This window comes from Ascoidea rubescens (genome assembly GCF_001661345.1).
Source record: "Ascoidea rubescens DSM 1968 unplaced genomic scaffold ASCRUscaffold_6, whole genome shotgun sequence".
NCBI classification, from domain to species: Eukaryota; Fungi; Ascomycota; class Saccharomycetes; order Ascoideales; family Ascoideaceae; genus Ascoidea; species Ascoidea rubescens.
The window spans coordinates 197,307-213,543 of NW_017962918.1; the positions used below are offsets into that span (position 1 = coordinate 197,307).

Genomic DNA, 16,237 nt, shown 5'->3' on the forward strand with positions numbered 1-16,237 from the left:
CAAACATATGAGCGCCAACGCTGATTGGTCATCGAGATGGCTCATTATTGAGGTCAAAGGGCAGATATTGGGAAATCTGTCACTGCTGTCCAATGAATCGTTACGGTGTTGTTTGTCAGTTGTGGATAGTTATAAAAAATTTTCTGGGCTGCCAATATTCCACTTTTAATTTTAATAACAGCTTCCACAGATAAGCTGCAGTGTCTTTGATTCAAACTTTATTTTTATTATTTGAAAGGTACATCATCTGCTCAGTTAGCACCTTGAAGATTATATAATTGTCTTGTTCCACCATCTGCTGTTGAGTAAATCAGTACGAAATGGTTCGCGGATCAAATTATTGAGGAGGGCCTGTTTCAAAAAACTCAGTTAACATCAATTGTATTTCTGCTGTTGATGATTCTATGTATGACTCATCTCTCAAACCAAATGCGACGCAAACTATAAATAGGTCGTCTGCACGACAGGCCACCGCACCCTTTGCAATTCTTTTTGTTGAAATTGTTGGGATCAGGCCAACTGTGGAGTTGAAGAGACTCGTCAGTCATAGACAGTTGCTGATGATTAATCAAAGTATGATGTTGTTGCTACGAATGCAACATGATCATTAGCTTTTGCTCGAATGTTATACTATATTGAATTTTCAAAACGATTATCGGATAAACGGTTCAATCAGTCAAATCAGAAACAGGTTTGCATCCAACATTATCAAACGAATTTGTCATTCTGAAGAAATCAAACATAAAATGACAGTTGCTTATGAGGCTCATCAAAATGGCGTCGCTAAAAGTTGGCACAAATCAATCATGACACAAACCACCGAAGTCTCAGTTAAAGCAAGTGCTTCTGATTTGATGTGCAATGAGTCTGTGGTGTTCGTAGTGCTTTTACCAAATGCCATTCTCACGAAACGTGCGACACTTTTGATTACGCTTTCTCACTTACTGTACAAAAATGATCAGCTGCTGCGTTGTTGGATTGGTTTGGATGCGCCGCGTATGCATTGATATTCAAACCAATCAGGCAAACCAAGCTTGGTGATACAAGTGTTCTCAGGGCTTCTGCTCGCTACGAAATGCTTAGAAAGACCTTCCATTTAAAGGACTATCTTACCAGCTGTGTTGATGGTAGACGTTCTTCTTGCTTTGATAAAAGCAAATTTTCTATTAAAGATCCATCGTTAGCGGCATTGGAGCTCACACCTCCATCTGCCGGTAGGGTAACCCCTATTGCTGCTGGTCAAATGAGAGACGGATAATAAGACCACTACTACAAATGGTGAAAATTACATTTTTGCAACTACTTCAGACTATAGCTCTAAAAGGAACTCCAATCATGATGCTAAGTGTTTTCCATTAGTTCAAAATGATGACGTGAAAACAGTTGCCAATGAAAAAAAAGGTTGTTGAATTAATCCAGTTTTCTCTGAAGATTCTGATGAGGTTGTCGTTAAAAACCTAATGGTCAATCCGATATAGACCAACTTGCCGCAAAAAATAAAGTTTCTCAAAGTGATGTTGATGACGCTCAAAAAAAAATTTCTTGGTTAACAAATGATTCAGAGATTTCCACTATAGACGGGCCTCCTGGGACTTATTTGGCTGCTGCCTCATTGCCGCTACTACGATCCAACTTGATTTTTTGACCTATTGTGTAGCGACGGGTAATTGATTATGTCTTCATGCGATGCCTGGCATTGCTACTTACACTTTGGTCCATCTCCCTACGTGAACCAGCTCAATCGACGGTCCTTCGGTGTTTCCAAGCAGGTGAGCAGCAGCGGGTGATATTTCAACAGCCAGACCAGTTGCAATTGATTATTTTCTGTTTGAACATATTTATTATCTGCAGACAATTAGTCCAGTAATTGGATATCAAAGTGCTTCAGTCATTCCTGCTGTTGCAAGATCGCAGTCATTTAAGGGTCTTGAAATGAATGTGAGAACAACAGTGTTCCACGGTGTTATCGTTGCTGAAAATTCAATAAACATCCTCCTTCATATGTCAATGCTGAATATTCTGTGAAAATTTGGAGGTTAGCAAAATAATTCTATGGACGGAAAAAGTCTCCTATATGGGTGTTGAAGACGAAGGTGTATGCTTGCCAATTCATTGTTTTTCATGGTCTTTAGCTGAGCGTCGTGTGCGGGTTTTTTCAAACAACTAACAGAACTCTTTGCTAGTTTTATATCTTGATGAATTTATTACTGGTGGACCATTAGTTGGAACGGTCCAACTGGTCGAATCATATCCCACCTCGTTGTTCAAAGTGAAAGATCTTCGAGTACTTCGGTGGTGGGGTTTTGGACTTGATATTGATATAGTAAGGAAGTTATTTGCGAATCTATGGAGTGCTACGTCTGACTAATAGCTAAGTGGTAAAAGTGGATGAGGGTCATCTACTGGCCGCACAAATATGGATCAGCCCATATTTTATCTTGCTTGAAGCAGACGGCTTTGAGTTAGGAGCGGAAGAGCGAACCTTTTAAATATGAATTTTTTCATCGTTTCTTTTCGCTGCAAATTGCTTACCATTTGATTTAGATTTTGCTGCTGTGTTAAACAGTCGATCTCTTGGTTCTCTAAAAAGTATCCATCTAAGTTGCGCTAAAAGAATGTTGAGATAATCAAACTCAAACCCGTTTTCTACGCATTACAAAGCTGGGTTTTAGGCTAAGCTAGATGCATACTCTGACAGTGATTGTGCTCTGGAGGTTAGTAATCGAAAATCAGTTTTTAGATATATTTTGCTAATCAAATAGAAGCCAGTTACTTGGAACTGAACAAAGCAGGCATCGGTGGCCCTGCTGACGACTGATACTGAAAACATTTCCTTCAGTGAATTGGTGAAATAATTTCTGTTCCTATTGCACTTCTTGAAATCTATCGATGCAAATGATAATAAATCAATTATGTATTTGGATGACAAATTTGCTATCAAGTTGGTTTCCATCCTACCTTTGACATTTCCTTCAAGAGTTTTTCAATCAGGAATCAGTTCTTGAAAAAGTTCTGCAATGTTGCTTTCACTCCGGCAGGAGATGATACTAAAGTAATGTTACTGATCTGGTTACTTAGGCTGTTTGCGTTTCAGTGTTCACATATTTCAATCAATAGCTCGGATGATGCAATAGTTGTTAGTATTGCGTTTGTTGTTTCCATGGTTTTTGCTTTCTCCAATAAGTATTGTTTGTCCGCTTCCTTATGGCGCATGGAGCAGCATAGTATACAATTGTTTGACTGAGAAAAGTAGTACTATTTTTTTACAGATTGCGTTGCGATTATTTAAGTCATTCTCCTTCTTATATACAAAATGATTAAGTTCGACTCATACAGTAGTTCCTTTCATATTTAACTTGTTCAATTTTTTGACTATGGCATTGGCCTATTTCTGCATGGCAAGTCATTTTATATAGGAGTTCACGATTGAAGCAGGAAAAGCGGTCGGGACAAATGCGCTTTTGCAATTGAACGATCAGACCATTTAACGAACAGGCCTGGTGATATTGTTGACGCTCATTTCACTGTGCTTGTGAGCGGATGCTTGAAGATTATGTTCCATCCTCGCAGGTGGTGACCTTTGGCTATCGGTATCGGTCTTTTGGAGGTTTTCCAAAAACTTTGACTTCATGGAGCCAATTGGCTGAAGTCCGGTTACTAAGATAGAGGAATCTGTTGTGAAACGTGCGGATTTCTACTTTCTTTCTGTCAGAGTCTGTTACCGGTGTGCCCATATGACACATCAAGATTTAACCTATTTCGCTATTCGAAGAGCCGGCGATCCGTTCTACGCTCTTTATGATTGCATTGATTTTTACATCATTAGATTTTCATAGAATCGGTATAGCAAGTTATGAGTAAAATTGCGATTGGTCGCAGGCAGGAATGGCAGAAACTATTTGATGCTGTTAGGTTTACTATTTAGGCTTGGGTGTGGTATCATAAAGCTGGTCAGCTTGGTTTGATGGTTCAAGGATTAATCAATTTAGATGTTACTTCTATTGTTGATGGTGATTCAGACAAAGTTGAGGTTGCTTGAAATTTTAATTTCCATACGTTGGTCACTGGAGGAATGCTTCCGCGGTAAATGGAAAAGTTGAAAACGATCGGTGAAATGGCCGTGGACTACGGCTTCACGGCGATAGGCATTGTGATACTACTGGTGTTGAAGCTGCCGTTACTATTACCAGGTCAGATATTTGTGGTCGGCAGCGGAGCAGAAATCCAATAGGAGAGATTGCAATTAATTATTGAAAGAACTGCATCGGAATACTCTGAAAGTCTACAATAATAATCAAGTAGCGGTTATTTCTCTGCTGTTTCGCTTCGAGCACCCCGTACCCTAGAAAACCTGTTGCTCAATTTACAAGCCCCCCCGAAATTTAGTAGTTGGATGCAAATGTTTTAGCTAATTATCTTGGCGATGATTCGTTTGCCGGTAGCCCTGGCTCAACAGAATGAGTACCTGATGCTAGTGTACTATTCCAAAACTCCAAGCGGAATGGAATGCCAAGGAATCAATATCAACAAACAAAATTTTCTTTACTGAGTATTTTGTTCCAAGGGCAGTTCCTGCATCATCATCGACGCCGGCCGATGCTTCTGCTGCTGTAATGGTTCGGCATCCCGCCATATTCCATTGCAGGCCATTGGTTTAGTTGGTCAAAATAACTAGCAAGCTGATGTTATCTTCAGATGAGACCGCTCTTGATTTAATGCTTCGCCACATATTTGTGCCAACCGTCTTTTTTTAACCGAATTACTTTATTATTGAGATCAATTTGATGGTATTGGTGAGACTATCATTGAAGACCAACATGTTCATCATGTCATACTTCCAGATAGTAGTTCAATAGTAAACGATCCGCATCTTCTTCATAGTGTGGATTTGGTTTTAAGTTCTGCTGCTACAAATAAAGGAGGCTGCCTCTCTTTTAAAGGTGATTGTGTTTACTTGAATGGTGAATTAGCTGCTATGATTGCAGCCGCAGCCCTAGACCTAAATCTCGGAGCCCCATCTGGTGTTGCGTTAGTCAAATGGAATTGGGACGAAGCATTTGGTCTTCTCAGTGAGATTTTGCGGGGATATGAACAAAATGAATGACGTCTCGCCTGGTGGGTGTGCAAGAAGTGAGTCTTTTCACAAACGAGAAAAACCCGCAACAATTAATAAGTGGTTGACAAGAGAAGCCACTGCCACTCTTCGTGTACTTCAGAATGAGATTGTTGGGCCCATGAAAGTTGTTGCTGCTGATTACAGTCGCTATATTGGAACCGTCGTTGATGATTACACAGGTTAAGATGTTGCCGCTTGATTTGCTACACCATCACTTGCTGTTTGAAAGATGGTTTACGATACTAAATCTACCTAACGATTATTGAGTAAAACGGTTTATAGTGCGAAAAAAGACATTAAAATTCCATCCAAACAGTTTTGAGCCCTTTATCAAGCTGGAAGAATCAATATTTAAATGGCAGTTCGGTATAAGTCATTTCAAAATGGGGTAGTTGAACGTTGGCAAAGACAATCAAGGCGAAGGCTAGAACAATACCAATTTGATTTTAAGTTCGATCATTTGCGAAATAAAATCGTAATGTGGGCGGTGTGTTTGGAATATTTAATTTCCACAAAACATCGTTCTGCGTTGACTACTTTTATTAACATATGCTGTTGAAAATGATGAGGCGCAGCTGTGTTGACGTGGCCGGATGTGGTGATAATTCCTTCGTTAGGAAACTATTCAGTCTGCCCAAAGTAAGTGATACAAGTATTCTTTGTTTTTGGGTGATTGAAACAAGAGCAGAACTGCGTACGGAGTGGGCAATCTTTATAAGAGCTGTTCTTTTCTCAGTTCGTCTAAGCCTTTTGATAAATCCCAAATTGCTTTTTCAACATTAAATTTCTGCTGCGATCCACCCAACTAAACTATCTGCTGTTGACATTATTCTTGTTGCTACTAGAGATGGGAGGGGAAATTTTTCCACTGCTATCAATGACAAAAATATCACCACTACTGCATAAGACAATATATTAAGAAATAGCTACCAATAAGATGAGAGGAATACTAACATCGGCTTAGAAAATGAAGTGAAAGAAACTGTCGATGACAATGAAAATCATTCAAAGCAATCTGATAGGTCGGCTGATGATGCCGATCAAGCTGCTGATGCGAGCACCGTTGATTACTTTGATGAGGAGCAGTTTGCTAAGACCAAAGCACTGGTTTTAGAAAATCTTCCAGACATTGCAAATGTTCTTAAAAAGATCACCCATGATTCAAATGATGGCATAAGCAACAGCCCCATATGAAATATTTGGCTGCTGCCCTTATTGCCACTACTACACTCAATTCAAATTCAGTATATCCAATGTCCAAAGTTGTTTGCCAATCGGGGTTTCAGACAATGAGTCAAAACTAAAACACGCAAGTTGATTTTAATTCTTCAAGAAATCCTTTCTTAACTGTAGCGAATCGTTGTTTATACATAATGCTAAAGAAGTTCTTATAAGTGCCGAACGTCAAAAAGATACCTACCCTGTTTTCTAAGATTATGGTTTAGATTACTGAACGTCACTGGAGTAAACCGCTCACAGTCACCGAGAAACGGAAGGTAAAAACCTGGGTAATTAATTTGTGCTTCTCGTAACTCAGTGTCCAGAGCGGAGACGATTCCCTCAATGTAGTAAAATATTTTACATATCCCGCAAAGCAATTTTCGCTTTGGCCGACTGGTGACTACTTGAGAGGGCCAGAAAATGTCCCCTGCAATCGCATAAAGAGCGGGGTTCAGATCCCTCCAATCACAACTAAAGCGTTTCAAAAGAAACCAACTTGGTGTGAGACAGATGGAGGACTTGGGAATGCAACATTTCCATTCTACTGGAAAGGATCAATTAACTCTTCAAATGTTGATTCATGGGAAGTACTTTTGCTTTGTGCGTCAAAACCGTTAGTCGGTTTAGCGGCTCGCTCGGCGGTTTGCTTCATTGCAAGGGCCCATTTCTATGAACAAGCGATTTGGCTACATTGCTGAAATTGTATATAAAATGTAACCATGTAAAAAAATAATTCAGTAGCATCAACCAAAAATAATCGCATCAAGCCTAAACAAAAGTCCTTTGCTTCCAATCATGAAAGATTTTGTAAATGGTGAAATCCAACAAATATAATCTAATTGTTGCAGTTGAAAATGTAATATTTCTTCAGTCAATGAAACAAATGTATTGAAATACTGTAAATTCCCCAACAAAGAATGAAACCAACATTGGAATTCGGATCAAACCAAAAGCCATAAACAACAAATTAAGATCTATCACCAATTGACTCGTTGAACCAATTCCAAGAGCGGGGTGAACAACGAACAACTGAACGGCTTTGTCAATTTATTAGAACCAACACATTCAGTATCAACTCTTGCAAAAACACAATCAACAATGCAGAACGGTCTTATGAAATGATACCTGATTGAAATAAAGTTGAACATTCTATCATTGGTGGGATGGGTGGCCCACATGATACCAAACTTGTTATTCAAATATATTGTTGATTTACAAACATCTGTGACGATATATTCGAAAACCAGCAATGAGAACTGAGCCTTTTTCACCGATTCACTGAAGCAGATCTACTCATCTAGTTCGAGTGTCCAGTATCTGAGATTTCATTAATGAAAAACATACAGCCACCAACTGACTTTCGATCAGCTGCGGCTGCAGCCCAAGTACTGTCAGAGTTTCAATGTTCATCAAATGAAAGAAGAGTCATGCAATGAACAGTTAATGGGCTTCAGTTTAGATGTGCTAATCTTTTTTTTGCGCATCTTCGGAGTATCATTCATGCCGACCCATGATAACGACGGAGCTACCATTCGCAAGTTGAGTGACGTATCAAAAGAAGACTGCCGGGAATGAAAACGATTCAATCATTGAGAGGCAATTCGATGATAGTTCACCTTCTACCGTGAACCATCTTCTCCTGATCAGCTTGCTAAGTATTTCTCTTCATTGGTACGGCTTACAAATAACTCTCATCCATTTTACAATGTTGGCCATCTGTCACGTTGGTTTGCCTATTTCCTGAAAGGTATCGTCACTTTATAATTTATCATGTCCTGGAGTCGGACCTGAAATACTGCCAGACCTTTTTTTGCGAACAAAAAACGAAAAAATGTTTTTACTAGGCTGCCCGTTGCATCTGTTCAACTGCCAGTAATAATATCATCCATATTTCCTTTTACATTCCGGTGGTGATAGATCTTTAAACGAAAAATTGCTCCGTGTCCATCTGAAGCTCTTCGTCTGAGAAACGACCGGAGAGCGTTATTCTTTTTTTTTCCCCACCTCGAATGACTTTGACGCTGCAACTTCAAGACAGATGATAACACTTTGACTCCTTTTTCCTAGAACGTATGTTTCTGAATAATGAATTGCATCAAGTTAAGAAAACCGTTCCGCAACTACTCTGATTTTTGCAATTTCACCACTAGCGACTGAATTCTTTGTAAACACCCAATGAGACCCAACCGGCCATTTTCTACAAAGGAGATGCACCAAAAGGTTGAGATTATTATGAAGCGATGCCTGAAGCTCTGAAAGACAAGTGTCATACCCTACTGGATTTTCCTGATGGGGAATAACATTAGTAGAGGCTGTTAGGGCCGCAGCCAAGTTAATCAGGAGAACTGTGTCTTTAATTACAGCTTTTGAATTATCTCTAAACGAGTTAAGCGCACTTGCAAATTCATAATGAATTTCCTGACAAACATTTTTGGTTTCATCAACTTGGACCAAAAAAAATTCAGCACTAGTGCTGGCATCAGCAACTTGATCAAAATTAGTAGTTGATACAACTGATTAATTTGAATAATCTTCTTTGTCATTTACTGCTTTTTTCACTTCATCATGATGCTGATGTCAATATACTGATCATTTTTATTGTTGCTATTTTTCAATGTTTCGAACGAACCAATTGAAGTTATCATATCTTTGTCATTGGTAGCGGTGCCTAGTGATCTCCTCATTCCTCCAGCATGAGTTGTTCACTCATTAATGGCGAATGGAATTACTGGTTTAATAGCAGCTCATAATGTATCATGCGAAGGCAATTTGTTTCCATGAAAAGGACTAGAAAACCAAACTACGACAGAGCTGTTTTGATGATTGTATTCACAATTGGCTGCTTTATTCATGCCGCAAAAAGCAAAATGTCGGAAAACTTATATATCACCAAACTTGCTTTGGCGTCTCTGTTTCGTGCTCTCCGCCGAAACAGCTGATCAAAATTCCTACAACATAGCAGACCAGGCTGTGTTCCATAAAGTAAATCAAAAGACGTAGGCAGGTATCCACCAACATTTGTTGGAATTTCAATGAATGAAAACACTGGGCGCATCCCAACTTCATCTCAAAGGTAATTAGGAGCAATTGATGCTCTAAATATCTACCTGGAATTTGTCTTGCAGATTTCTGGCATCATTCAGCCACCCGACTATTATGAGATCTACGATAAGTGGATATTTTTTGTATGTTACCTCTGATTAACGAGAAGCTGCAGACAGCCTCAACGATAATTCCTTGTTGCGTGCCGCAGTACGAACCGCAATATATTATCTTTCTTGAGTAAATTCAATATTAAAATGAAAAATAGATAACATTTTGTTTAAATTTAATCACTTTGAATTGCCTAAATCAATCATCATATGGTTTATTGGAGCATCTGTCGGCTGGCTTGCAGGCAGCTGATTCAATGTCTCGGTCGCTTTTCCTTTGCTACCTGACTACCACTGTGAACCAGCTGAAGCAGAAATGCGTATATTTTCACCATATCAATCGGAACAGTATATGATGGGAGACCTGAGGTGCCAAAGAGTTTAGTAATAATCAACGGAACAGCCGATGGGTCAACGAGACCTTCATGTAAACCTGAAGCCGCTCTCTTTCCAGCAAAAGCACCATTCAAATAAATAAAATCATCTTCAAGTGAAAAGAAGATTTTTTATCTCTAGCAATTGACATTCAAAGTAACTGCGCCTTATGAGAAACGGAATGATAATTGCTTATTGATCCACCATTGAAAACCATTATAATACCAATATCTTTTACTTGAATGATAGTGTCACCAATACCGGCAATCAGGCCTGAAAGAAAAGATTTCTCGCCGAACTATCCATCCATAGCACAATTATGTTTGGAAGCACCAGAGTCAAAATTTTGCTGTCTGTAATTCATCACCAGCTAGATAGTTACGTTTAGCGACCAAGCAGCCTTCAAGTGATCAATTGTGGGGTCTTCCAAAAGAACGTCACCAGCAAATCCATCTGCCTGATTTGATGATACAGCGCAAACTATTCCTGGTGGCAGTCACTAGCTAGCCAACTGTCCCCTTCCGTGTCAACGATACCATGTCATTCTTTTTCAATTTGACTTCTTGAACGGCTCCCTACCAACGGAGAACTTCTATGTTGAACAGGTGTAACTAGCCAATGCATTATCAGCAAGCTGCTTGACCCAAATTTATTCATCAGTAAATGCAATTTGGTTACGGTCAGTAATTTGAACAACAACCGTTTCGCACTAAGTGCAGTCTGCAACAGAGAGGGATTAGAGATGCGGAGCGACTTGATTGGTGTTGCTGACCTTGAGAGTATTGAAAAGGAATCCATTAACGAAGTTAGTGTAATCCGTTTAATTGGATAATGTACTTCGTCTAATCAAAAGTGGCAAACCAGATATGTTGATAGCTGTTTCCAGGCCAACTGTGCTATAAAGTTGCACCAAGATATCCAATTCTTTATTTTCATGCCACTTACTCAGTCGCACCCCCTCCAATAGAGCAGGAGTTAATCCGCCAGTATCCATTTTAAGGGAAATAGAATTGCAAGGAACCATAACTTTGGCAAAATCATTATCGGTGACAAATAGAGCACTCTCATGATAAACGGTTGATCCAACGGACCAAAGTGGGCACGAAGATAAGTTACACCTAACTCCAAATTGAGAAATTTGCAGCGTCCGTAAGTATTTCTGATTCTTGTCAGCAAAGTTTTGCAACTAGGTTTATGGCCTGTTAATCCAAATACATGCAAATATATCGTTGTGAAACCCTATATATCAAAGAACACCCAAAACCACACCGCCAGCCACTTGTATAAAAAACAGACCGGTGACGGACTCAGCAGGACCAAATGTAGGCATCTGTGTGGCTCACATCATTTTCGCTTTCGATGGCTCTTTACCATAAGTGAGCTCTAACATGAGATTGTGCTCAGACCAGACTACCGCTTCAAGATTATTTTCACCTTGAAGCAGTATATAAATTAGAATCTTTCAGTGCAGTAACTTGGTATAGTTCCTCTCGCTGCTGCAGGATGAAAGTGACGGAATGCTTTCTATTTGGCGGTGGCTACTGCTTTGATCCTTGGAAATCTCCACGATGAATTATTTCAAAACCAACCTGCCGCATCGATTAATGAAAAATAAATACTGAATGTCTGAGTGTCGTACAAATCAATTTAAGAAATTAAACAATCCTCTTCTCTTTAGTACAAGAACATGCTTATTGCTCTTCCATGCGTTGTGTTCCGAAGCGCTTGGGCTCCAGATCGTGCGTTATACGTTTCAAAGATGAAACACGAAGGCTCGCTTGAATAAAATGGGGATACAGATTTTTTTGCGGCATCATCGGATAGAATGCTCAACTTGTTGAAATCGCATGTCGGATCGGTGTCACAATAAAATTATTTCGAGCTATTTTGAAACGTGTTTTGTGACTTCTTGTTGCTGAAAGTTACGACGGAACATCGGGATCTATGAAGACCAAGGTCAGATTGATGGCCGAGAGGATCATGATAAATGAATCAAATGCACAAACAACACCAATAATGGTTAGCCTATACAACGTGCTCCTGGCAACAAATTACTGTCAGTAAGATGCTGAAAAATGATTACTTGATAAAACAACCGTTAGATCACTGCTTTTTGCTGCAATTTGATTTCAGTAGGATAATGCGTTTGCGGTTGGACTAGTCAGTCAATATTTTGGCGCATCATGGAAGATTTATCTGTGTTTGGTTATGCGGGGGTTATGATATTTGAACTTAATCTAATTAATTGCTTATTACGGCGCTGCTTCATCGGTTGAGCTAGCTGGATACTTCAACAGTGATTCGACTCGAGTGAATCGAACTTGAAGACCTCATCGTGCTTTTATGTTTTTCTTTTAGCGAAGGCCATTTACTTTGAAGTCAACATAGCAGGTTTCAGTCACCTTGTTCCCCTCAGAAGCTCAACGCTTTTCACTCAGCGAAGTGTTCAAAATATATCTGGTCCTAATGCAGGCCTCTGAAAATAACGGTATATTTTTCTTTTAACCAGCTACTTATTGAACTAGGAATTCCGCTCTCAACTTTGCTGGCAATTTTTTCGAGCACCAAAATGCTTTGCCTCTCTCTGTCACGTACCGTTTTATTAAGCTGTTTTGCTTTGCTGCTTTTTTGCTTGCGAAGTTGATACCAAATCTAACGTCGCTGCAATGTTGATGAACCTGTTTTGCGCTCCAGTGTTCAGAACTTTTAATCAATTCCTTAAATGTTTCTGTTGTTATTAGATTTCGTTTTATTCTATTCCTTGGATTGGTGTTATTTGATGTTCATTGTGTCTTTGACTTTTTATTGAGTATGCAACCGTATTGTTATAGAGATTTTTGACTGGTGCACTGATGATAGGTCTATAACGGTTGCAAGACAATTCTGCAGCTGCATCAATGTTTCATTGACAGATCGAATATGTCGCTATAGTAAAGTACGTGACTTTCAAGTAATTGGTTTCTTCAATGATTGACGTTTTGGAAGTTTCTTGTGCAGCGATTGATTTTACAAAAGTTTGAATGGCAGATGTACGAAGAATGTTTCAGTGAATTGGGTTTTCGCGTACAACCAGTCACTCAAACTAATACACCAGACGACAAACGTTTCGGACCCGCAAAGCAGAAAGCGTGCATATGCCTCCTTGATTGAACAGATAAAAGATCATTGCTATTGCAATACATTCAAGTACTTTAGTATGAGCTGTTTTGTACCCCAGAAAAATCTTTCTGAACTGCCCTAAATAGGATGCGAGCGCACTGCACTGCGCCGGTGAGCGAATTTTTGGAGACGAAGTTTTGCAATCAAACGTGGATACCGTTCCGTCAACGGCAAGGATTAAATGCCGTTTATCCCACTCATTTGATTACATTGACCCGATATTTTGAAGTCCGGTCTCTGAGTTAAGGGGGACTGAGGTGGATCTCCTTGGGTGCCGCAGTTTGTCTTTTGGTGCATGGGACCAGTGTGCACTCCTAATGGTCCGTGATCCAGCTCAAATTCCTATATTCGTGGCTGCCAATCTGATTTAATGTCTTCATATTATAACCATTCAAAGGACAATATACTATATTGGAAATGGTATATGGGCCTGCTCACAAACCAACTGAGTGAGGTCTCAGAGACCTGAGGAGCAGAGCGGTGACCAAAACTAAAAGACCTAATGAAGCCATGTGGGTGACTGACCTTCTTCACCCCCTGCTAAGTATCCGCCCCTCCGACAATGGTGTCAAATTGGTTGACCATTGTAGGAAACTTCCAAACGTCTGATCGCGTTGACCGAACGATTACGTATTCTGAGCGCAAACGATAATCTCCAAAGATCTGCTCTGAGTCGCAGCGTAGTTACTTCGATTTGCAACTACCGGATTCAAATGCAAATCGTCATTGGGTTGGCAAAATTGGTGGATTCCTTATTTGGTTATGTGCATTGCACTAAGAAGGCTTTTCCATTTTTTCAGGCAATGAGCCGAAGGAAGGCTTTTTCGTTGTCCGTCAGGTAAGTTACTTGCCCTTTTCGTTTTATTGATTTGTTGATTTTTTGAGACCACTACTTTTTTCTCCCCGCTGATTACGCTACAATCCTACGCTCCAATATTCGATAAAGCGCAAAACCAAAATAAATGTTTTTGTACAGAAAAAAATAAACAAATCAGACGCAAATGCAAGTTGTTTATATAGCTTACTTGAACATTTTGTAAATGAAGAAACTTCTTTTAAGAACAAAATGGAAACAATTACAGGAGCAATATCAGCTCAGTCAGTTAAAAAAATGCCTAACAATAGAATATCATAATGAACAAGAAGTTAAACAGAATGCAAGATCAGATGAAGCAAGACCTAAGTAACGAACAAAGCTAAAATTATGCACAATTCAGACTTTTAACCATTTTTTCCAGATATTTGAACAGCGCACTATCAACCACCGCTTTCAGAATATCAGCGGCGTCACATCTCTTCTATAATATTTCCAAAAGAGAAGCAACAATGCACAACTTAATATTTACGGTCCCTCATTAAATACGTTTGGGCTTTGAGTGTTTGGAGGGAGGGTTGGCCTAGTTCATAGCGGATTTGCTATCGCAATATAAATTTGCATTATAAAACTCTCTACCAGTATACTACAATTGCTGATTTAGAAACACAACTGCTTGAACTGATTCCGAGAGTCAAATGCACTTTTCGTCACAAGTCAGGAAAGCCTCTGAAAACGCCTCTTTTTCAATCCCAAGCACTGAGATTCGGTTAAACAGAGGCATATATCCACCAAATTATTGTTGAATCTAAATGGATCCAATCGAATGACTGCCCGAGTTTGCCACATCTTGACCTCATGAACCAGCTTACGAAAAAACAGCTAATTGCTTTATTTTTCATTCTCTTCAGACCTGTAGCACACAACTTAGCTAGACCAGGATGTTGCACTAAGATATCGACTGAGTCTCCCAGCAGCAAAAGCAATATAATACGGCAATCCATTCGCAGGAGAAGGCACAAATGAGCAACTGAAGTGTGAACTGAGGACCTGTCATCATCCAACTCATAATCATTTGCTTTGAGTTCCACTTTGTCTAGGTTAATCATCAGTGGTGTAGCCTTGAAATGAGTCTCATCGGATTTGAGCAGTTCATTATTCAGCCTCACGTATATCGTTTTTGATAGTGGATTTGCCTCATTTCTTTGTGCTACATCAAATGAAATATGATGACTCAAATGGTCATCAAGATCGTTGATATTAAACAGTAAAGTGAAATGTGATTTGACCTGGTTGCCGTTCGAATCAGATGATCCGGTAGTAGTAACATAAAGCGGAGATAATTTTAGCGTAGAGTGCCGTTTGTTCATTGAGAAACAAATCAGTCCATAGACATCGGAATTGCTCTTACGAGAATTGATTGGTGTAACTATGAATTGCATTTTTCCAACAAACAGGGAACTTTTTGAGTAGAAAAATTGCAATTGTACCATTCTCTCTTTCACCCCATATACATCATTAACAATTGCAGGAGGTTGTTCATTGCAAATTCGAGTGCGGAAATCAAGATGAGATATGGCGGTTCTTGCAACGAATTCATGAACATTAGATGTCATTGATGTATCAGCCGCAAAAGGAACTTAACCAGTTTTATCACAAATTTCTAGACATAGTCCTCTCATAACATTAATTCCTTCACGCTGTGAAACGTTTTCACCAACGAAGCAGGGTTTTGCAAAATTATCACTTGCCGCTCACTAGTTTTCCACACTCACAACAACAGCCAATAGAACTTTTTCCCAATGGAAGAAGAACAAAAAAGTGGGTTGCGTTTTCACGCATTGCCTGAAACTCTGGTTGACCAGCATCGTTTGAGATAGGTCCGCATCGTTTGGATTGATTGTAATCGCAGCTTTGGGGGCCGCAGCAAATTATCCCAGAAGATTCCTGTTGAAAAAGATACGATCTGACTTACTTTGATCATTTAAGTGATTTCCTGCGCCATCAAGATCATTTGAAGCACCTTTTGTCGTTTTTCATGTTGTTCCATGTGACAAAAAGCAGCGGTGTTTGGGTAACTAACTTCACCACTACCGTCTGTGAATGCGAAACATCCTCTTCACTTCAATTCAGTGTCATTGACAGTTTCCTTTCTTCAATCATTTTGGCAGAATTCAAATTATCCTTTATCGGGATTGTAGTGACCTTTAGAGCAGTTGTCTGGCGCGGTTGCCCCTTTGATAGTGTCGTCATGAATGGCGGGGAGGACCATTTCTTTCATATCACTTGCGGCAATAAAATTAACTATATCAGTTGAGGAAACTTTTCGTTTATTTGCGGCAAATAATATATCATTAAAGACTAATTAGTTCAATCAGTCGGAAAGGAGGAAATGACAAC

General features: G+C 39.5%; 2 protein-coding genes across 2 annotated transcripts; one reads left to right on the forward strand and one right to left on the reverse strand.

Moving 5' to 3' along the window:
- Positions 1–746: 746 nt before the first annotated feature.
- ASCRUDRAFT_70240 (uncharacterized protein) lies at positions 747–1,409 on the forward strand (the record flags this gene model as incomplete). Its single annotated transcript, XM_020191762.1, has 3 exons — positions 747–912; positions 963–1,219; positions 1,251–1,409. The coding sequence occupies 3 exons, from the start codon at positions 747–749 to the stop codon at positions 1,407–1,409; spliced, it is 582 nt and encodes a 193-aa protein (XP_020047308.1).
- Positions 1,410–14,420: 13,011 nt separating this feature from the next.
- Positions 14,421–15,453, reverse strand: ASCRUDRAFT_7975 (uncharacterized protein; the record flags this gene model as incomplete). The annotated part of the gene is made up of 2 exons (XM_020194415.1): positions 14,421–14,483; positions 14,869–15,453. The coding sequence occupies 2 exons, from the start codon at positions 15,451–15,453 to the stop codon at positions 14,421–14,423; spliced, it is 648 nt and encodes a 215-aa protein (XP_020047309.1).
- Between the last annotated feature and the right edge of the window lie 784 nt (positions 15,454–16,237).